The sequence below is a fragment of the Plecotus auritus genome (genome assembly GCF_963455305.1).
Source record: "Plecotus auritus genome assembly, chromosome: 7".
In the NCBI taxonomy this organism is placed as follows: domain Eukaryota; kingdom Metazoa; phylum Chordata; class Mammalia; order Chiroptera; family Vespertilionidae; genus Plecotus; species Plecotus auritus.
The window spans coordinates 92,508,779-92,531,648 of NC_137774.1; the positions used below are offsets into that span (position 1 = coordinate 92,508,779).

At 48.4% G+C, this 22,870-nt stretch overlaps 1 protein-coding gene across 4 annotated transcripts in view; it reads right to left on the reverse strand.

Annotated features, from left to right (window-relative positions):
- CUX1 (cut like homeobox 1) overlaps positions 1-22,870 on the reverse strand; it is a 365,895-nt gene that overhangs the window by 66,137 nt on the left and 276,888 nt on the right. The window contains exons 11-18 of one of the 4 annotated variants that reach the window (XM_080682652.1): positions 21,445-21,627; positions 12,172-12,230; positions 8,576-8,624; positions 7,733-7,829; positions 6,073-6,741; positions 4,891-4,956; positions 3,319-3,420; positions 115-965 (exon numbers count right to left, since the gene is read on the reverse strand). In XM_080682652.1, coding sequence (XP_080538778.1) covers positions 115-965; positions 3,319-3,420; positions 4,891-4,956; positions 6,073-6,741; positions 7,733-7,829; positions 8,576-8,624; positions 12,172-12,230; positions 21,445-21,627 — 2,076 coding nt within the window. Of the gene's footprint in view, positions 1-114; positions 966-3,318; positions 3,421-4,890; positions 4,957-6,072; positions 6,742-7,732; positions 7,830-8,575; positions 8,625-12,171; positions 12,231-21,444; positions 21,634-22,870 lie in introns of all 4 variants that reach the window. The other 3 variants (XM_080682651.1, XM_080682650.1, XM_080682649.1) reach the window with 3 other exon arrangements.

Below are 22,870 nucleotides of genomic sequence, written 5' to 3' on the forward strand. Positions count from 1 at the left end.
AACCCATTATACTCGTTGGTTAATGCAATGGGTGACAGCAATGTCCTCTAGATACTTAGTTCTAAGCAATGAAAACAGATGGGAAAACACAAGCCCCCAAATCGAATTCCTTACCTTTTCCCCGAAGATCCGCTGACAAATGCCATTCTTGGCCAGCTTCTCTTTCACCTGCCGGGTGAGCTCGATGGTGTCCACCTCCTGGTACATGTAGATCTCATACTGCTCAGGCGTCAGTGGAGGGACAGAGGGCTTGGTGGGCTTGGACAGGGGTACGATGGGGGAGGAGGGGAGGGGGCTGTTCTGGGGTGTCTCGCTGCGGCTGGCTCCGGTCAGGCTCAGCTCTGAGCTCTGGGAGTACGGTGATTCGGCGCTGGGCCATTCTTTCCAGTATTCAGAGGAGGAGGAGGAAGAGGGTCCCTGGAGCTGGCTGCGTTCGGCCCTCGCCTGACTGCTGCCACCTTTTTCTTTCCCGCTGCTGGATTCTTCGGCCTTTGTTTCCTCGGAAGGAGGGTTGTTCTTTCTTTCCGGCTGCACAGTGCTCCACCAGTGGTCCTTCCACCCGCCACTGCGGCCCAGCTCGTTCTTCACGTGTCGCAGGACACCCGGTGTACAGTCGGTGGTTCCTTGGAGGTCCAGTCCAGGTGCGTCCTGGGACTCCTTTTTGAGGGCTGGGGGGTTGGGCAGAGTGGGGGTGCTGGAATCGGGGGCAGGGGCGGAGGCGGAGGCAGGCTTTTTCAAGGAGATGGCTAGAGGAGGGTAGCTGGATACTGAGGACATGGGCGAGGTGGATATTAACTTGGGGGTCAGGATGGCAATGTCAGTCTGTGTCAGTGGTGTTTGTTTTAAGGCGGGGTCGAGGGCAGCTTGTTGGGCCTCCATTTCTCGGCGGGCTTGCTGCAGGATGGAACGGATGGCGTCATCGGAATTCCCACTGCCGGATGTGGAAGAAGGCTGGGTGGGCTCTGCTGCATGGAACAAACACAGAGGAGATTAGACGGTGGCCCAGCCGCCACCTCTCCAGGGAGGCATGCTTCTTTCACTCCACTTCTTCCTAACTTGACCTGCCACAAAGTGCGGATTACTTGGGAGAACTGCATAGCTCTATTTGTCTAGCATGTGCCCCATCAGTGAGACATTCGTGCATCTTGTGTGATAAGAGAGATGGAGTACGCAAATAGTCAGTGACACTCATCCTGGACTTTCTTTCCCTGATGATTTAAAACAATTCTTGTGGTTTTTCTATATTCTAAAATTCTAGTGGTTTTGTCAAACTTTAGAAACAGTGTTAACAATATTGATGAGAGACCAGTCTCCCAGTGTAAGTGACCGTATTTGGGTTAGCCCAGATTCTCTTCTGGGTGGGTGACTGTTGTGTGGCCAGCAACCCGAACCCCACAATGAGGGGCAATGGGCAGGGATCCCGGGCTGTGATCCTGGGGGAATCACAAGGCATCACTGGGTTTCAGGATTTCCATCTGTAAATTTGGGATGGGTAATGGACTAGATCAGTGGTCGGCAAACTCATTAGTCAACAGAGCCAAATATCAACAGTACAATGATTGAAATTTCTTTTGAGAGCCAAATTTTTTAAACTTAAACTTCTTCTAACGCCACTTCTTCAAAATAGACTCGCCGTCTATTACCATGGCGTGGTATTTTGTGGAAGAGCCACCCTCAAGGGGCCAAAGAGCTGCATGTGGCTCGCGAACCGCCGTTTGCCAACCACTGGACTAGATCAAGGATTCTTAACTCGAGCTGTGCACCAGAATCACCAGCTGCGCTTAAGATGCACACACCCAGGCCCCAGCCCTGCAGTGTGTGATTGAGAAGCAAGTGTGGGGCTGGACCAGCACCTGCATTTTCAACCAGCTCCCAGGGAACTGTGGAGGGAGGCCCTGGTTGAGAGGTGCTGGGCTGAACGCTCCCTCTGGCTGAGCCAGCTCTGTAATGTGCCTTCATATTTGGGGGAGGAAGTCATACAAACTGGCTCTTCTCCTTTAAATGACGCTGAAATATGCCTCAAACAACAGTGACAACCTTTAATGCCTCTTGAGGACTCAACTTTACTGGTTAACAGAGGGCCTTCCCTTTTCCAACTCACATGACCCTCACAGCATCCTCCGGGTGAGGGCAGTACCACATCTTCAGGAGAGAAGATGATACACCTCGAGGTGGGCCTTTTTTTTCGGGGGTATCTCCTATGCTGCCCGGGGTGCCCTGCCAAGCTTTCTGTTTGTTCTGCCACCCAGAGGAGGGACTGGCTTAAACCTCAACTCTGGCCTTGAGGGTGAGAACATACTAAATTGAAAGCTCTATCCATTGGCAGGCTTGATCCCACAGGAGTCATTTCCTACTACTCTGGGATATCTGGAAGGAGGCAAGTGGCAACAGAGGGCAAAGTGCTGGGACAGGAGTTGAGAGATCCAGTTTTCCATCCAGAGTCTATCAGTTAATGAGTTTGGGCAAATTATTCTAACTTTCAGCGTACTAATCAGGAATAATAGGATAACAAAATCTATTTTCCAGGGTTGTTGTGAGGAACTGGTTTGAAGACCTAGGTTAAGGTAGCTAAAAATGCCCAGCCCAGGCCTGCTTCCCAGAGGGAGCACTGAGCTCACCCGTTGAACAAGCAATGTGGGAGTGGGCAGCCTGGGGAGAGGACCTCCTGATCATGGGGGTGGCCGGTCCTCAGTTGCCACAGCTGCCCGAAGCCAGGCCTAGCAGGAGCAGGAGGGGCTCTGCAGAGCAGGGCTTCATGCCTAAGATAACTCAGGCTCCCAGTTTCCTCTCCAGCGGTGTGAGCTGAATCTATGGCATGGCGCGCTTCTCATTCAAAACTCAAGCAGAGAAATGCCGAAATGTGGGAGTTCTTTCCTCTTAGAGGAGGCAGCTCTCAGGAAGCTCGGGGCCAATTCCTAAGGCAGACTAGATCTGGACCGCAGGAGGACATCCGTCCATTAAAACCCCCTGCTCTTCCTAGCAACATTCATTCCATAAAGCAGCTGTTAAGAATTTATTTCTCACCCATTCTTTTTTGGTAGTGTTTGGTTAAATATATATCCAAATAACAAAAAGGCTATATTGCATTTAAAAAAGAACTACTAAAGTAAGTCAACAAGATCCTATGGGTACCTTAGTGACTCAATGTTCAAGAATGACAGAAAAAGAATGGTAACTAATAGCAAAAGACCTACTGCACTTGCCTAAATACTTGAAAACATACATTCTGACTTTTTTTAAATCGAAAAGTTAACTACTGCTGACCAGAATGCCCAAGACAATATTCTAATTAAGTTTGGAAAACAGTAGAATCCATACCAGTTTTTTGCACTTGCAGTTCCCTTTTGGCTTGTTCCAGGATAGACTTGATTGCTTCATCGGACCCGGTCTCTGAGGCTCGGATCCGGGTGGTGATGTTACCTGCAAGGAGAAGCCACACCAATGACATCAAACCCACACCTGGAACAAGAACCAGTGCTGCACAAAGATGTCATTCTGATCAATAGATCTCACAGAAGTTGAGGCTGGTGGTGGTAAGGAGGCAGATATGGCCTCCCATTTATCTGTACCTGCTGTGCATGCAAATTCACAGCAGGTACCGTGACCCCATGCATGAAGGGCTTCGTGCTGAATCTACCTGACGCTGAATGCTATTCGGCCAGTGGGATAAGCTCTCACATTTACTCAAGCTGGACACCCATGTGTTGGGACCACTGAGACAAAATCATTTAAAAGCAACTCCAATAACTGCTTTGACATGGGGCTATGTTCAAGGTTCTGTACGTGTATTTGAGGGTGGTATCCCAAAAGGAAAAATGGAAAAGAAGGGTAAAAGGTTGAGGCTGATTACCTATTAATCATTTGGATGTACAAAGTAAAGAGGCTAAAGGCTTAATTTAAAATTTTCTATTATCACATCCTGTCTTTTAAAAATTTACGAATGAGCCCAGCCCGTGTGGCTCAGTGGACTGAGCATCGTCCCATGCACCAAGAGGTCACTGGTTCGATTCCTGGTCAAGGCACATGTCCGGGTTGTGGGCTTGGTCCCCAGTAGACGGTGTGCAGGAGGCAGCTGATCGATGTTTTTCTCCCATCAATGTTTCTATCAATCTTTCCCTCTCCCTTCTTCTCTCTAAAATCAATAATAATTTTTTTTTTTTAATTTATGAATGAGGAGAGGAGCCTACAGAAATCCCTAAAGGACAAGAATTCAGTCTTTTGGTTACACAGTGATGCTTTGCAGAGTAGCCACAATACAGATGTACTGAAGCTACTACGGCCCGGGGGCTGGCCCCAGTTCTTTCTGGAAGCCATCCACAATTTTTCACTACCTTATTAAATATAAACTGCCACACCAAACCATTTAAAACCCACATACCACTGGGACCAAGCCCCATTAAAGATGCCACTCCAAGGAGTGTGGTCGGGGTTGGCTAGCCAGGGCCCGCAGGAAAACTGATTATGATTGGAATTTGTCCACTCTGTAGCATCTTCAACGTATTTCAGAATTAAAAGACAGTACAAGGAAGCAGCAATATCTCATTTGACTTAGTCACCTGATTTTTCTCAGAGCAACAACTGTTATTCTTTCACCTGCTTCTGAGAAAATGGAAAAGGTATAATTTGAATCTAACGGGATTTGGGATTCTTATTTGGGGACTAAATCTTAGTGGTGGAGGCCACCTCTTCTGCACTCGGTGGAGTGCAAGCAGCTCAGAAGGAAGGGGCCTTGTGTACTTGAACCCGTGCTTTGTTTTATACTTACTATCTGTTTTTCCATCAGGTTCCAGGCCAGAATCACACTGCACAGTTTTAACCCAAATATACAGCTAAGGACATGCTGCTTCCTAGGTTACTAACTGCAAAGAAAAACACCTGCCTGCAACATACCTTCAGACCCATTTCTTCGTTTCGGTACTTCCTGAAATAGTCTGTTCAGGCTCTGGCCTGGATTCTCTGTTGAAAAACAAGTGTGGTAAGAACAAAACAATCAGGGGGATGGTGGTGTTGACGATATGGGCTGCGTGACATGAAATCTGAGTCACCTGTAACTACTGAGAGGGCTCGGGGTTTCCTGTGCAATTTGGGAGCTACTAGAAACTTCTGAGAGGCCCTTCCCTGGCTGATGGGCCTCAGAGGCCATGCCTCTGCTGCAAAAGGAGATCAGACGCACCGGCGGCCTGTGGCACCAACGCCACCAGGGCAAACAGAGGGAGCACTGCCGCCAAGTGACTCGCCCACCAGCCCCCGGGACAAAGCTCACATTAATCATCCAAAGACAGTTAACATCGCCATAAAAACCTCGATGTGCTTTGTGCAAATTGATGCTGTTTGAATGTCTCCCTTTGATTTGTTTTGAGCCTAAATTTCAATGTTTTTCAAACGTGTCTAAGTTTACCTCTCTCTATCACTGTTGGTTTAGCAGAATGATCCCCTGCTGTTAGAAAGGGAAGGAATTCTTTCAATTAGGGGCCACACTGACTTTTTATCTTTTTATGGAGGGCAGGGTAGGAAGGGTGTTTTAATGAAACTTTCATGTATTGAACTCAAGGCAGGCGTGTTTTGCTTATAATGCTAAATAAATCACTTAATAGAACATAAGCACTGGGAGCGAGTTGGCCACAGGACACACTCCCTTCTGTGTGGCGGAAGAGAGGACACACTCTCTTGACGGAAGCAGCTGTGTGTGAGGATGGACCCCAGCTGCTGCTGCTGCTCTAGGGCTGGTTGGTACCTCAAGGACTCCTCCTCATGTGAGGCCAGCACCCAAGGCCAATTGATCACTGGACACTAAACACGCCGAGATATTGTACGTAATGTAATTCTACCGATTCAATGCACAGTACTAAAATATTGAGTTTACTACATGTGAGGTGATGAGCGGGTTTCAGAGGCTGGATCTCCCAAATCTAACAACTTTTACTCTTGCCAGTTGACCTTGAACTCTGGAAAGTGCAGAGCTGAAGAGAATTTTACGTGATGTGATGCACAAATATTTCATCACACACAGACACACAGACAGCACTCTGTGACAGGCTCACACGCTGGTGCCAACCCATGAAAGTCTCTCACCTCTTTGTCTGCCTTGGATGCTGCGAAGAGCCAAGATGTTCTGCTCATCTGAGAGGAACTGCTTCATCTTGTGAAAAGGCTCCTTGCCGCGAACGGTCAGTTTATTCCATGGTTTGGGCCGGGCCAGAATCTCGCTCACGGACCCTTGAGACAGTCCCAAGACATAATGTCCAAAAATGCGCTGTCCGATATTGTGCTTGATCAACTGCTCTTTCACCTGCCGGGCGATTTCTGCAGTGTCTATCTCCTCGCCCTCGGAGACGCTCCCAGCACTTTCTGACTGGCTGGGAGACGGGGCCATGCCATTTACATCTGGGCTTTGTTGTAATGGACTTTGGGAAGATATGGAGTTTGTGCTGTATGGACCTGTTGAAAAAATCATGCTTGTGCTTCCTGCTTCCTGCATGGCCTTGGAGTAGAAGGATTGCATTAGCTGTCGTTGGAGGAGAGAGTTTAGTGCAAATTTTCCCGTAGAAGCCAGGGGTAGGCTGGGGCTTGCCAGGGATGAGCTGAAAAAGTCTTGAGTTAACCCCGCTGGTGAGAACTGGTGTGTACCATTAGTATTGGAAGCCTGCTCCCCCATGTTGCGGGGCAACTGAGGAGGGGGCGCCGGCAAAGGTCCAGGACGCCGACTCTCAGGCTGGTCTTTCCCTTTTCTCCTGGCTGACCCTACAAGGAAGGGCAAACATAATGCATTATGGGGGATTCAAAAGGGAAAAAAAACCAAGACCAAAATGCAAAGTTTGCCCCACATAAGGGAAAAAAAGTGCATATTTTACAAGGGCCAATGAGCAGTGTTGGTTTGTTTTTCAATTGAATTTTTAAATCAGCCAAACAAGGCCCCCCGGAAACAAGCAACATGCATTTCATGTTTGCACCTTTCTTGTACGTTGCAGCCTGGAGAGTCCCCTTGACATAGATTCAAACTCCTAAAGTGACAAGGAGCCGGTACCACACACAGTAAAGAGTTGACAAGTCGAGGGCCTCTGGCATTCGAACTATTACCAGGAGAGCCCCACCTGAGGAACAGCAAACACTGACATTTTGGGACCAACAGATTCTCTCACACCACTTGCTCGGAGGCGAATGCACTGCACCGAGTTCACTCAATCGAAGGCACGCACATTTTAAGAATGAAATATCATCGGAGCCCGAGACACTTTTAAATGGTTTACCAGCTGCCAAAACCAGAAGCAGTCAGTGACGCCACCATTTTGGGATGAGCAAAGAAAGGCTAAGGATGGGGGATGTGTTCCCAAGAAAAACCTGACGAAGGAAGAAAGGCTCCACTGAGCCTGGAAGGGCAGGGCTAACCTTGTCCGCAGGCCCCGGAACACCACGAGAGAGAGGCCACACAACTAGGCAAAGATCAGAAAGCCAACATCCTTTGAGTGTCCCTCCTGTGATCTGCAACACAGGCCCTAACTGACCTCCACAGACACTCTGCAGCCACATGTCTCACTTTGACCGTCTTTAAGCAGGCGGGGGTGGGGGAGGAGAGGAGCAGTGAGGAGGACGAGGAGACCAAACACTTATTAGTCAAGGTTCTCATCAACTGGTGATGTTCCCGTCATGCATCGGCCCAGACTCACGGTTCACCTTCCTCTTCCTCGATCCCCGGAAGGGACCGAGCAGGGCTCGTGAGAGCCTGTCAACCTACCGCTCAGGTCGCTGTTGGAGATGCGCAGAGAGGCATTCTCGGACTGCAGCGAGCGGTTCTTCTCCAGCAGCAGCACCTCCAGGGGCTTGGATGCGTCCTAGACAGGGCAGAGTGGGGCTCACTGCGGGCGGCCACCCTCCACTCCTCAGGCCTCAGACCCTGCGACCACACTGCTCCACAGCTTCCCACCCAACATGTTACAGAAATATGACTTCTCCCGATGGTGACTGACACACGCATGGAAAATACTCAGGTTCCTTTCCAAAATAATTCATTCCAGTTGAAATAATTTTTCTTCTTCTAGACAACTATTCTCTATTTTGTCCCCAAATTCAAGTGGTCTAAACCTATGTCTCATCTGGCAATAGTATTGGCTGCAGAGCCATACACCTGTCAGAAAGTCATTGTAAAGGTGCCAGCCACAAAGAGTCAGCTGTTTTATGGGCATCAGCAGCAGGATTCCATGAGATTACTTAAATTTTAATTGGCTACCAGATTATCAAGTGCTATTGTCACCTTGCCTCAGTAGATAATAAAAGCTCCCAAGCCAGCCTTTCTGGGCTGATCTTTAACACAATCTGAAATTGTTTTTATTCAAGTTCTTAGTACCAACTTAAATCACAATTTCACCGAAATTGAGTTACCAGTTTGGAAAACACTAACTTTTCTTTTTAAATAAAGACAAATTGCTTTAACTTGGTTAAGTGTTCTTGAGGCATGATTGGCCAGCTAAGGGCGAGAGGTCTCACAGAAATATCGAGATAGTGAAGCTCGCCTAGAGACAAACAGTGACATGGCCATGCTGACACTCATACACACTAAAAGCAAAGTGAGACCATATACCTGTGTCCCAGCTCCCTCGGACGGTGCAAACTCCATGGACTTCAGAATACTGCGAAGAGCAAGACAGGGCGGTTATTTCCTACTCTGACCTTTGTTCACAGCCATACTAATGAGCATCGACATCACAGTTTCCTGCTCTCCGGGACCAGAGGATCTGACAACTTTAACAACTTCCCTGGCAGCATTATAATCTGATAATGTCTCTAGAATAACTACTCAACTAGCAGTTGGCCAGCAAAAGTTTCTTGCCCGGCATGTAAATCATTCCATATGGAATCACACCAGGTCTGTTCAGAGTATAATTTTAAAGTTGAACACAGGCATAACATTGATGCAAGTGGAATGTATTTGTAAAGCTTAGTGGGAATGAAAGCGTTGGTACAAGGAAGCCAGAGACAGAGAGAGAGAGAGAAATCTCAGCACTGTATAGGGCTGTCACCCTACATGCTCAAGTGGTAGCTGGCATCTGGGCACAGGGAAATGGGCAAAGAGCATGGCCCCACACCTGGGTGGCTCAAAAGCTGGCACAGACCTTCTCTGCAGCCCTGGGCTGGGGAAGGAGAATCATTGCAAAGATGTGGGAGAGCAGGTTTATTTCTCCTTATCATTGAAATCACACCAGTCTCTAGTGGCTAGCCTTTTTCAACAAGCCCGAGAGCTGAGTGAGGTCAGGTGGCCAGAACAGCTGTTTCCAGTGTCTCTTTAACATGGACATTGCTTTCTTTCTGTGAGTCTACTGTGGAGGAAAGGGCAAATGAGTCCACGTGGGTGCTCTCCTCACACACAAGGAGGGAAGGCGGTAATGAGGGCGGGCTGTGCATCTCAGGCACTGGCCACCTGAGTTCTGCCAGCGTTCTCGAAGCCATGACGTCAGCTTTTGCCCTCTTTAAGCTCCATGGAAGTGTCACCAGGAGAGCAGTGCGTAAAAATGCCAAGGGTCCCGGGAGACCACTTTCTGCCAAGCCACCATGAGGTTCAGCAAGCAGCCGACTGCTCTTAGTTTCCCTCTGGTTGTACCTTTGCGGTGGCCATTGTCATGTAAGCTAACAGAACAGCATGAGAGGAGCTGATGTGGCAGGCCGTGTAGTTTTAGTTCATGGAGTGCTGTAGGAAACACTAAAGGACTCAGCCCCACCCACCAGACAGATGCCTGGAACTTGCTCTTTCTCGGTGGCCATCAGGTTGCTCACAGCTATATGCTCGCCTGAGAGCTTCCTCAGGACCACGTAAGAGAAGATGGAGTCTCCAAGTTCATAGTGAAACACTGGTGTCTCTTTATGGAGTTAACAGATATTTACCGAGGACTTATGTGCCCAACACTGGAGAATCAGAACCACTTCTCTCCTCATCCTCACGAACATTATGGGCTCTTTCAGGGAAGACAAAATCCAAAGAGCACGGGAAAGAGAAAACCTGTGGGGCCCTTGGCAGGAGAGACCTCATCAGGCTGGAGGCAAGGTCTGTCCGTTGAGGAGTTAAGAGTCTGAGATGGGCCTTGAAGGAACAGGATGCTTTAGAGGCCACAGCAGGGGGTGGAAACACCGGCATAGATGGGAAGAAAACGTGAGCATGTTTCTGAAAAAGCACTGAAATCACTAGGAAGTGGGAGGCCAAGGACACATTTTATCAGGAAAGCCACCAAGTGGGGTGGCTGTCGGATGCTGACGTGGTGGTGGGGGCTGTGGTGTGCAGATGCAACAAGAGGGCTGGCAGGAAGGTGGAAGGGTGCTCTGGGAGGAGTGAGGGCCATTGAGGCAGGTGGGCAGATGGGAGGGACAGACCAGGGATGAGCTACAGGCTGGAGTCAAGGAGCCTTGATTCCTGGGAATGGAGGCAGTCGGAGTGGGGGTGTGGGACTGATCTCAGCCTGGGAGGATGGGGTCTTGGGTGAAGGCCTTCACATCAGTTCCTCTGATTCAACACTAGGAAAAGGAGCACATTTTCTTTCTTTTGAGGAGGGAAGAAGAGGGAAAGGAAGGGAAGACTGGATAGGAAGGCAGGTACAGAAGGTCAACCTGATAAAAAAATACATATGCCTGAGTTGGAAACGGGGTGAGGGAAGAGTACAGGGCTTGAAGAAGCTAGAGCTGTAGAGAGGGTTAGGGGTCGGCCAAGAAGGTCCTAGCAAAGGCTGTGTGGCAGAGGGAGTGAGGCTGCGCAGGATTGAGCAGAGAACCTGGAGGCACCTCACCAGGGAGGCTGGGGTCATGGCTGAGGGACGGCTCCTGGATGTGGTGGCGAGAAGGTCGAAGAGGCCTAATGGGCTTTCCTAGCAGACCCGAGGAATGGGAATAAGAACACAAAGAACAGCATGGCGAATTGTATATACTTATTTTAAATGGAGAAACTGAAAAAGTCAGCAAGAGAAAGGAGCTGATAGAAGAGCAGGAAGGAGTAGGAAGGAAGGGAGCCAGGGTCCAGGTTGAGGGGTCAGCCTGGAGAGATAGGAGAAGCTGTGACAGGAGTGATTTCAAGGCAAAGGGGGAAGATGCGGGATGTCTGTTTCCTCTGCAGGGCAGAGCACCAGGGTGTCTGCTGAGGGCCCAGGTGGGGACAAAACAGGGTCCCTGGGCAGCGCAGAGCCAAGGCAGCAGTGGAGAGAACACAGCCTGCAGGGACCTGGCTCACATACTACAGTGACTTCCTACCAGGATTTGATGACCTGGCCATGGAGGCAGGGGAAGCCCAGGGTAGACTCTGTGAGGCCAGGCAGGAGGATAATGAGCTGCAGGCTAGGGGAGGAGGTTGTGAGCTCAGAGGGTGCTAGAATTGGGGGACAGGATAGGGCCCAGAGCCTGGGAGCTGCAGGAGGGCCAACAGTAGGTCCGGGGAAAAGAGTCTGAGGCAGGAGGGCCAGGCTGGGTGGTGGGCTCTGAGGAGGGAATGTCTGAGCTTGAGAATGTAGTACTAGCACAGAAGGGACAACACTCTCAGATGCTGTCTCTCGGGTGGGGAACTGGAGGTTGGGAGACAAAAGTCCTGGAGTCTAGGCAGCCAGGGAAGTGGGAGGCCAGGTGTACTCTTTCAGTTGGAAAAGTTTCCATGTTCTGCTTCTGCTTGGGATTTATAACTGGAAAACAAGCTCTTATTTTATAATGCCTAAAATGGTAATAACTTCCAATTCTGTGCATACTGGTCTACTTAAAATGCACAGTTTTATAAAAAGCCCAATAATTCAGGCACAGGCCTCAGGGCAAACACCCAGGGCGGCCCAGAACACGGTCCTGTGGTGCAGCATCTGCTGATGTCGCAACCAAGGATCTGAGGCTGCCCACTCACGGCCATAGTGTTTTTTTTTTTTTTTTTTTTTTTAATGTATTTTATTGATTTTTTTACAGAGAGGAAGGGAGAGGGATAGAGAGTTAGAAACATCGATGAGAGAGAAACATCGATCAGCTGCCTCCTGCACACCTCCTACTGGGAATGTGCCTGCAACCAAGGTACATGCCCTTGACCGGAATCAAACCGGGGACCTTTCAGTCCACAGGCCGACGCTCTATCCACTGAGCCAAACCAGTTAAGACCATGGTGTTTTTTAGCAAATGTCCCCAGTGAGCTCTGGCTCTTGAGTGGCTGAGCAGGCATCTCACACTTACTTGAGTTCTTTCTTCACCTCTTCATAGTCAGCCTGTCCTTTGAGTTTTTCTTCCAGTTGCTAAAAAGAGAGAGGATTTTATTAGTCGCCATGTCTGAAATAGGTCAATGGACTCTGCTATAAACTGTTTGTGTCTTTCTGCCACCCTCCCCGCTTCCTGGCAATGCATATATGTTGAGATCCTAACTCCCACTGTGATGGATCTGGAGATGGTGATTAGGTCATGAGGGTGGAGCCCTCATGAATGGGATTAGTGGCCTTATAAAAGTGGCCCAGAGAGCTCCCTCGCCTATTCTATTCTGCCCTGCGCAGACACAGAGAGAAGCAGGGAGTCAGGAGGGAGCTCTCACCAGACACCAAATTTGCCAGTGCCTTGATCTTGGATTTCCTAGCCTCCAGGATGGAGAGAAATACGTGTTTATTGTTTATAAGTCCCCCAGCCTATGGTGTTCTGTTCTGGCAGCCCAGATGGACTAAACAGATTTCACTGACTACATTGCCTGTAAAACATCCAGCGGTCCCTGAGAGGCAACACAAAAACGTACAAATGAAAGTTGATAATGTATGGTGTCATCTCTTGTTCTTCACTCTGTGGTCTGGTGTGAGCACGTATGTTAGTGGACAGAGGCATTCACACACACACACACACACACACACACACACACACACACACGTCAATATAAGGCTGTAACATAAAATTTGGAAAACAGTAAGGAAAAGGCCATTTTGTACGAATACCATGAAATGACAAACAGAATGAAGAGATGCTCTCCTAGTATTGTAAAAACAGCAAGTGGCTTTTTACAAACCATGTTTGGCTAGCTGCTACATACAGTTGTCAACACCCTTAATGGACCCTGCAAACCAAAGATACAGCCCCTTTGTTGTTGAGGCTGTTATCAGATAGGCATCAGGAAAAAGCACTTGCAGGGGCTCTTAGGAGCAGAGGCCTGTTCAGCTGGGTGGTCAGTGTTTCCCTGATAGTTCTGAACCCTGTGGGGAGGGCCCTCCGAAGGTGCCCTAGCCAGCAGGGCCACAGCAGATCCCCTGATGGCCCTTCAGAGGAAAGGTGAGGGGCTCTGTCCAGGGGTATAGGGGAGTGACAGCACATTTCCCAAGCAGGGCGATGTTCTAATAGGCTCCAAGAGTGTCTGTGTGCTCGCTGGGCATTCACTGATGGTTTCAGCATAGAGCTTGACAGGCTTTCTTGCCAGGAAGGCCTTTGGCATAGGGAGGTCAGCAGCGGCGCTTCCCTCTATGAAGGTGTTTTGGACTAGTTTGCTTTTTTCTCCCCATTAGGAAGCTCTGTAGGGGAAATAAGCAGCTTAATAAAAACACAAAGACCCAGGTTGCGGGGAAGGGTTCTAACGACTTAGCATGTTCCCAAACTTGGGGTGAACCAATTCCTGGGCCTGAATCAAAGCACCTCCCCATCTCCAGAGCTTCCATTCGCCTTTGGCTTGATCAGCCACAACTACAATCTCAGTTTAAAGCCAACTGGGAACATGCTGGAGTTGAAGGAGGAGATGCTCATGTGGCCATCAGTTTGGACATTTGCCTGAATCCCACCCTGCTCGCTGTTTCAAGAATTCAGGTGTTCTGTAAACAAAAGTCATTTAGTCCACTTTTCCACTGCATTTACTGGCAGTTTGGTGTATTTTCCATTGCGTAAAATTGTGCTGCCCTAGTTTCTTTATAAGACCTCTTGCCAACGTTATGTTTATAATGGTTTCTCAGCCATAATCAAGCAGGGGGTAGCATGCACTCATTTTCTGACAAAAGATTCTCAGAAGGTGCTCATGAAAAAATGATTACTTCATTCTTCTCTTTATGGTGGAATAGCAGGAAGCACTAATGTGCCAACCCTCCCAAACAAAAGATTATCCGGTGCTGCTGGGATACAGAAACACTTTTCAGATTGAGGAATTCACTGACACTGGATACGATACACATAAAACATGGTCATGTTCAGAGATCAGGAGAAAGAAAGAAAGGCAGTGAGAGGGGAAAACATGGAGCACTTTAGAACCCAGCATGTCAGTGAACCTGGAGTCAGTTCTGTCTCTTGCAACCTGGGTGACGTTGGACATGTTAATAAACTTCTGGTCTGTAGAATGGGATAGCAGCAATGACCTTAAAGGGTTTAGCTAAGGGGCACAAAGACAAGGACAGGGTGCAAATGTTGGCACGGTGGGCCTTGGATGTGGGACCATTACCGTCGCCAAGTCCCAGTCCATTTTTCTGAGAGCACAATTGCAGGTCTTTTTTTGCAGACCTGAGGTTGGCCCTGATCAGAAGGCTCTAGGACTGGAGTCTGTAATTTGGTTGGGTATAAGCATTCACTGAGAACTAAACAGCTTCCACTGAAATTTCTCCCACCAGCTTAATTAAGAACCCAAGACCACGTCTATAAAAGCTCTGACGATGTCTCTGCTCGTTGGGCAAATGGATGGAGGTCTGACCAAGCTTGTCCTGACCTGTGAGAACTTCAGCCTGTCCTCACAGAAGTCTCCACAGAGTGCCAGGAAGCATAGGTTGGGGCTGAACACTGGCCTCTGACACCGTAAATGCCCATCATGGAAAAAAGACCAAACGTCCTCATTTCAGTTCTTTGACCAGAAACTCCTTGCTGAGTACCTGGAAAGTCTACTTCCAAGACTCAATTTGGAAAGGGCAACAGGTGCTTTAGTCTGCCGTTCTCGCTGGACAAAGATTCCTCTCTCAGAATTGCTAATGTTCACCAGGTAGGCCCAGTTCTATGCTTGGTTCTGCATCCCGCTATCTTACTTAATTGTTGCAACACCCTGCAGAGGCATCTATCTGTCTGACCAAAGGAAGAAAAAGAATCACTGAGTTCTACAATCAGACCTTGTCAGAGCGGAGGCCACCCTGCCCGCCTGCAGCAACTCTGGGAGGAAGTGAAAGGCTGGTGTGCTGAGGCCAGGCAGAGCCTCCTGCAAGGCTACGCTGAGCCTCACAGGCTGGGCGGCACCTCGCAGATGCAGGGAGACCTTCACAAGACACTTAAGTTCTCTAGGCCTCAGTTTGTTCATAAATGGGGGCAGTGATGCACACAGTATCATGCTGCTGTGAGGTTTCAATCAAATAATGCGTATTAAGTGCTTAGTGCAGTGCGTGGCACATGGTAAAGCACTCGGCAATGGCAGTTATTATTGTTACCCTAGCTATTATTATTTTACCCTTGAATGTGACTAAATTGTTTCTGAAGAGGCTCTGTGGTTCTGAATCCAGGGGCTCTGTTTATGACGTTCTCCACATCCCAATGTCATCTCTCAATGTCCCCATTGTTCTGTGGCAGATCCATGGGGAAGGAACACAGGTGCCCGGAGAGATTCTGGCTCTTAAATGCTGATGGCAGGAAAGGCAGCCCTATATCCAGTTCCATGAATGCAGAATTTGGGAGCCAGATTATCTTCCTGAAAAGGTACTTATCTAAGCAACACACATGGGCTTTACACAGACAGGTGAGAAATGGCCACATGTCAGAAACAGGTTGCTAGCCCAGTTCCAGCCTGGCTGAGTTGTGCCCTTGAGTGATGGGCTTAGCAAGCAAGCAAGCATGTACTGGCCGCAGCGAACACACTTGGGATAGTGAAATGAAGAAGGACATAGAAGAAGTAATAGGAGAGCCTAGGCTGGGTTGCTTCAGTTCACTGGGAAGTCAGAGAAAGGGGGTTAGCCCGGGATGAGCTGTGCTGCTCATTGCTCCCCTGGTTGCAAATCTTGTGGGGTTACTTAGAGTTTAGGAGATGTAGGCCTGTCGGAGAATGAAAGGGGGAGACAATGGCACGGGATTCCTGTAGGGGAGAGGGTGCTATATGAAGTTCTTAAATTCCTGGCTAAGACTCAAATATAAGAAAATTTAATTTAAAATGCAAAGTATTTTGGTGTGTAGCAAATTAGGCACTACACTTATAAACGATATCTGTCTTAGTCAAGTTATACCACAGGGCTTTCCATGCTCTGGGGCTACCAACTTAAGGGGCCCCTGGCACAGGAGACAAATACAAAGAACCTGGGAAAGGCCTCATCTTCTAGGCCGCACAGCGAGGGGTCAAGATAGCAGTCCCTCTTTGCAATAAAACAGACTGTGGGCCAGAGAGGTGACTATGGTGCAGTTTGCAGACAGCTCCACCTTCCTCCTCCAGGATGATCAGAGCCAGGCTCTTAGCAGTGCTGTCTGAAGACTGGCAGTTCAGGTGTCGGTGTGAGACGCCTGGTACTCACCTGGAACCCTGGGCTGAGGGGCCACCAGTCGGAGCTGAGCAAGTGTGACTGGGTTCCCTGGTCCAGGGCAGGGGTCTGAGGCAGAGCTCCTGGGGTTGATACAGATTTTCTGGGGTCAAGGACTAGGCAGTGTGTGCCTCCTTTTCACCTAAATGGGGACCCCCTCCAGTCCCCACTGTTCCTTGGTGAGAGGTAGGATCTACTGATGCTGGGCAAGGGGAGAAGCCCAGGGATGGCTGGGTGGGTGCTGTGCACACATGGATGCTGAGAATTCGAGATGAAAAGAGGAGACCGCAGCCAGATAGGGGGTTGGCGGAGAGAGTGACGGTTATGTTGGAGCGCTTGCTGCAGGCAGGAGAAGGGTGGCTCTGGATAAAAGAGGAGCCCTTCTATGGTAACCCTGTCACAGGTCACCTCCAACTTCCTCGAGCTGTGATCTAGGTGTGACCCAGGTACAGGGTGGAATGGTGTCATCACACAGCAGGAGGGTCCTGGCCCAATACAGGCCATCTGGACATTGTAGTCATGGTCAGCTAAGGGTGCTGCAAGCTGGGGACTATGCAAGTGAAACATCTGGATTTACTCACCAAGTGACGAGAGCACATGCATCGTTCTAAGAGGATTCATTGTAGATTCCCACAATGAGCTCCCTGATGCATCTTCAGTAACACCCTCTGGTTCACAGCGATTTACAGGACACCACTGAAACCTCCAGCCCCATATCGATCCTAGCACAGCCCTTCTGGTTTCTGGAGATTGCTTTCCCCGGGCCTCACCACTGCTCTCTCTGAGTGGTACCATCTTTGCCTTCCTCCTCCCCATGGAAAGCTCACTGACCTTTCCTCCAATCTGCTCACAGTGCCTTCAAGACCCAACCAGGGCGAGGCTCTGGGAGGTCGGTCCTAGGCTCCTCTGCTTTCAGGATGCAGATGCTTGTGCCATCCAGGGCAAGTCTCCCCTATGGTGGTGGGTGGGTGCAGTGGAGGCATATGCATGGGTCTCCCATATACAGCGCCAGGCTAGAAACTACAGGGCCTGGCCTCTCCTAGCCGTAGTGACCTCCTCCACAAAGCAGCGCTCATCATGACTGCTTGCCTAGTGAGTGTAAATGAGATGTGGATGTTAGAGCTTTATACACTGCGATGTTGCTAAGATGCTTGTTAAAACATTATAGAGGGCATCTTTTATGCAGAGTCAACACACTGCCTGGTGAGGAAACTTATGTAATCAAAGAGGCAGCGTTCAGAATTAAAGGCATGGAATGACTGTAGAGAAGCAGTAATCAGTCTTTTGTTCCCATCCCAACTTCCTAAGGGACACAGCATGCTCTACAGTGGCTCAAGAGGACCACCAGCACATCAGGAGGTGGGGTGAGGGGCCCAGAGGGTTGGGGAGGCATGCGCAGCCTAGAGGCAGTCCTGCAGGTCACTGTAATACACCTGCCCAAAGATGTAATTTCTCCCTATGGGAGACTGGCATCCTTTTAGCTATCTTTTCTTATAAATATAATTTTAAATGGAAGCTTTTGGTAGCAATGTTTTCTGTGCTATAGTGAGCATAATGTAGGTGACTGCCTAATTATACTGCCTCTAGTTTTTAAAATTTTATTTTATTTTTATCTTCACCCAAGGAGTGAGAATATTTTTTCTATTGATCCTCTACAGAGAGTGGAAGGGAGAGGCACATTAACCGTTGCCTCCCACACATGCCCTGGGGGTGGGGAATGAACCTGCAACCTAGGTATGTGCCCTTGACCTGAATTGAAACCTCGACCCTCTGGTGTGCACGCAGGCTGATGCTCTTACCACGGAGCACACCGTCCAGGGCTATACTGCCTCTGTTTTAAAGTATCCCAACAGAAGACCACAGAATAGAGTTATCAAAAATAGCAGCCCTCTAACAGCAGTGGGTTATCTCATTAATTACGAATACAGAATTGTATGTTACAAGTAGCACTGTGCTTGAGCACTGGTAGGCGAGGCAGGAGGAAACATCTCCCGCTTCTGAGTCTATTTCCACGTCTATTTGAAGGCTGGAGGACGTACCACTGTATATGGAGAGTGATGCGTTTATGGTGAACTTGGCTTGAAAAAGCGAAACACGGGGAGGGAAAGACTGGTAAACATCCAACTGTCAATTTAGCTTCAAAACATTACAAATCAGTTGTCTAAGTGAAGGAAAGAAATCTCATTCACAGAGATTGTGAGCTTCAAGGTGCTAGAGCAGGTGACCAATTAGCCCCCAGATTCATTCCATTACAGAGAGCTACCACAGAGTGTGCCGAGAGAGACAAAAGACTCTCAGTAATCTCAATAGTCTAAAGATTCTGCCCTTAAGCCATCTGCCCTTGTGAGACCAACTTCCCACATTCCACCTGTGACTGTCATTAGCATTTGCCTCAAAGGCCATTGTTAATGTTCATGGCAAAGCACCCACAACTCCAAGATGCTTAGGTGGCTGGAAGCTGCCGCATCCTCAAACTGATCCCAATTTGAGCCCCACACAGTGTCCCCAAAGCTGGACAACATGGTCCAAGAAGGAAAGGGCTGGGGGCGGGGGGAGGGAGGAAAGGAGTGGGGGAGGGAGGAGGAGAGGAGAGCCCCGGGGAGTTCAGGACGGCTTGCTGCTGCTTCTGTGCGGCCACCACCGCTGGGTCACAAACCCCTGTTGCAAAAGCATCGGGCTGTCAATTTGACAGGCCTCATTCATAAAATATTTTCCTAATAATTGTACTGCTGCTTAGTTTAGATTTGAGACTATAAATTATACACATTAGGGGGGGAAAGAGCCCTGGGAAGGTATCTCATTCAATTAACCTTACTCCTTAGGGGAAGGCTAATGCCTTTTGTGTGCAGTTCGATATTGGGGAGGTCTTCACTCCTGGCGAGAAGGGGTTAAGATAATTAAAACCAGAGAGGTCTTGTTACTAGAGGATATGTTTTGATTATTAGATCAGATGAAGATAAGGGAGCAATAATTTTGGAAGAAGTATTGCCGAATTGTTTCATTAACTGCACAGTATTAAAGATTTCCCCCAAGATATGGATAAAGAACATTCATTTGTGAAAACTGTGTTTCATTTTTTGTGAAGGCAAACATTAAAACCTTAACTGGTTTAGAAGAAATTGCTCTAGAATAAAAAATGCAAGGTCTACAGCTTCCCTCTTATGTAGTCCAATGCAGAATGCATTTGAGTCAAACCCTTTAATGGTAACAGAGGAGAGAAAGGCAAATTATCTAATAATAATGCCAATGCTAGGGACAGAAATGGCTGTAACGAGAAAATTAGATTTAATCTAGAAATAAAAAATGAGCACTAGTACTCACTGAGCAGGCTGATGAGAGAAAAAGACACCATGAAGAAATAAATGCCATGGTTGATGACAAATGTGACTAGGTCTCAAACATCTTCCCAGTCACAGGACTATCTTCCCCAAGGAGCCCAGGCACCTGGCAGTTTCTCGGGCTGTGGGTTCTGCCAGTACCAGCAAGTTGCCATGAGGACAAACTTGTTGGGAACTTAGCTCTGGGTCAGAAACATGGTCATGTGTCAAGAAGAAAACTTTCAATAGAAAAAAAATCAAGATGGCTCTAAACTACATTCCAGAATTACTCTATATATATAAGAAAAAGTTGTCCTGACATTTTTATAATTAAGCTTGATCCACTTATTTAGCATACAATGATTATACTTGGCATTCATCCATTCATTCGATCACGAATCCCACAAATGGATGCTGAGTGGGGGCAGGAGGAAGCCCAAGTGGGCCTCATGGAGGGACAGCAGAGTGGGGAAGGGGAAAGTCTGGCCTGGGAGCAGGGGCTGAGCCTGTGCTGGTAAGATACTCTGAGGAGGCTCTCTGGCTCCGACATGCTAAGAATCTAGGGTCCCAGGACTATCTTCAAATTACACTAAGTAACTTCAAATGATAGGAAATAGCTTAAGTAAAGTATATATATTTCAATATAATGAAAAAGATTCCAGGTTCTGCATTTGGGACACAAAGTTATGAGAAACCCCACGAGGATCTAGCTTTTGTCTGGGCTGCTGGGATTCTGCCTGGGAGGAAAGAGGCCGACTGTGTGAGCTGTATTGAAGTAACACATTTTGGGCTGCTGTGGTACGGCCCAGGCCTGAGGGACAAAAAATGATCTTGCAGCTTGAGAGTATGGCCCAGGGGGCTCAGGGTACCTCTTGCTTTCATTTCATCTGGGCACAGGCAGAGCTCACATTTCAGTGTGCCTGGGCAGCCCAGTGGAGTGGACTAATGGCATGTTTATGCAGACGGCCTGCGAACTTGACAGCCACTCTTACCCACCCAAGAAGCACACAGAGCCTCCAGGTCCAGCACTGCCAGCTGCAGCTCTCAGGTGGAAAAGTAGTGCCGTGGGTGGGCGGGCACTGAGGATGGGGTTTCCACCAAGTGCTGAAGGTGCTGCCCAGGCTGGAGCTGGCAGAGGGATTCAAAGCCCATCTCCCTGCCTTGGGTGCCAGGACTCTGCTTCTAGCTGCTTCACAGAGGTTCAAGGTTGCCATATTTGTTGACAATTCCAGATGTGATGCCTTCCAAAAAAGAACTCTGATGGAATTTAGACACCCATGCTTCTGACTGAGGTGCTCCAGGGAGCCTCATGCCTTGTTATCTGTTCTGACTGGAGGGAAAAGCTTGTTGATGGTTGGAGCTCAGACTAAGAAATATCCATGCAGTCACTTTTGCTTTTAAAAGAGAGAATTTTAACCATTGCCTTTGCAGACCACTAAAATAAGAATACCTGTGCAATCAAGGCAGGGCCAAGAAGGCAGCTTCTGAGACAAGGCCTCCTGCCATGATCACTACACCCACTGGGCGTCCCAGACGCTGGGCAGAAGCATCCATTGAAGAGCTCTCAGGGTGTCGGTGGGAAGCCAGAACCATCATGCAGGCCAATCCCAAGCTCCCTCTAGGGCCGTGTGTGGAGGAAGGCAAAGGGTACGCAAGTGCACATCCAGCCCTCCCTTGCCCGTCGGCCCCCATGGTGCCCTTACTTTGAGTGTGCTGTTCTTGGCACTCAGCTGCTGCTCGAGCTGGGAGATCTGGCTGGCGGAGTTCTCCCGCAGCTTGGTGAGGCTAGCCTGCAGTCTCTGCACGTCCTCCACTAGCTGGGCGATTTCTCGCTCTTTGGCGGCCAACTCAACTTCGAGGCTGGAGCGGGTCAGCACCTCTATGGCCTGCTCCTGGGAAGGAGAAAGGAAATGACAAAACTGCACCAGCTCAGGCAGGTGTGGGGTTAGCTGTGCTGGCAACTGCGGCAAAAACAGGCAGATGGGAGGATGTGGACGGTGAGCTCATGGTAAGACATTACTTCTTGCCTCTGCATGGAAGGACCTACTGACTGCTTTCCCCACACCACCCTTCCATCCTTTCTGCTGCCATCCACCGGGTTTGTCCATTCAACAAGCATTTATGAGTATCAGGCACACAGCAGTGGACTAAGGGTGGACATCCCTTTCTTCACGGGGCTTCTAGTCAGTGGGATGGGTGGGTGGGTAAGTGCACTAAATGAATTTATTAGCAGCATAAAGTGCCAGAGAAAAGCTGAAGCAAGAAGAGGTCATGGGGTCAGACTTGAGAGAGGCAGTTGGGGTTTTAATAAGATGGTCAGTAAAAGCCTCATGAGATGGTGATATCTGTGCAAAGATCTAAAGAAGGCAACAGAAAGGGCCATGCTGGTGGCTGGGGATGAGTGCTTCAGCCAGGGGAATGACAAATGGGAAGGCTCTGGAATGCTCCAAAGCATTCAGATCTCTCTCACCAGACAGGACTCAATGTCTTTCAGTTCCTTACAGAGCTATCTAGATGCTATGTTGTTTGACAAATTGAATTTTAGACTCAGCATTTTAATAAGACTTAAAAGATGTGGAAGATGCACATTTGGGACTCCTTTGCTTATAAATTCTTATGATGATTAATTTTTTTTTTTCAATCCGCACCTGAGGATATTTTTTCATTGATTTTTTTAGAGAAAGTAGAAGAGAGAAATATTGATATGAGAGAAACACATCGACTGGTTGCCTCCTGCACGAGCACCGACCAGGGCCCGGGCCAGGGAGGAGCCTGCAACTAAGGTATGTGCCCTTGACTGGAACTGAACTCAGGACCCTTTGGTCTGCAGGCTGACACTCTATCCACTAAGCCAAACTGGCTAGGGTATGATGATTGATTTTTTAAAAAACTTACCCCCTTCCTCAATTTGTTCATTGTGAAAAATATGTAAAACAGGGAAAAGGTATTAAAAAAAAAAAAAGAGAAAAATTAAATCTGTAATTCCACTTCCTAAGGACCAATGTAGTACGTTTTCTTTTTTTTTTTCCTTTTTTTTTTAAAAAATATATTTTATTGATTTTTTACAGAGAGGAAGGTAGAGGGATAGAGAGTTAGAAACATCAACGAGAGAGAAACATTGATCAGCTG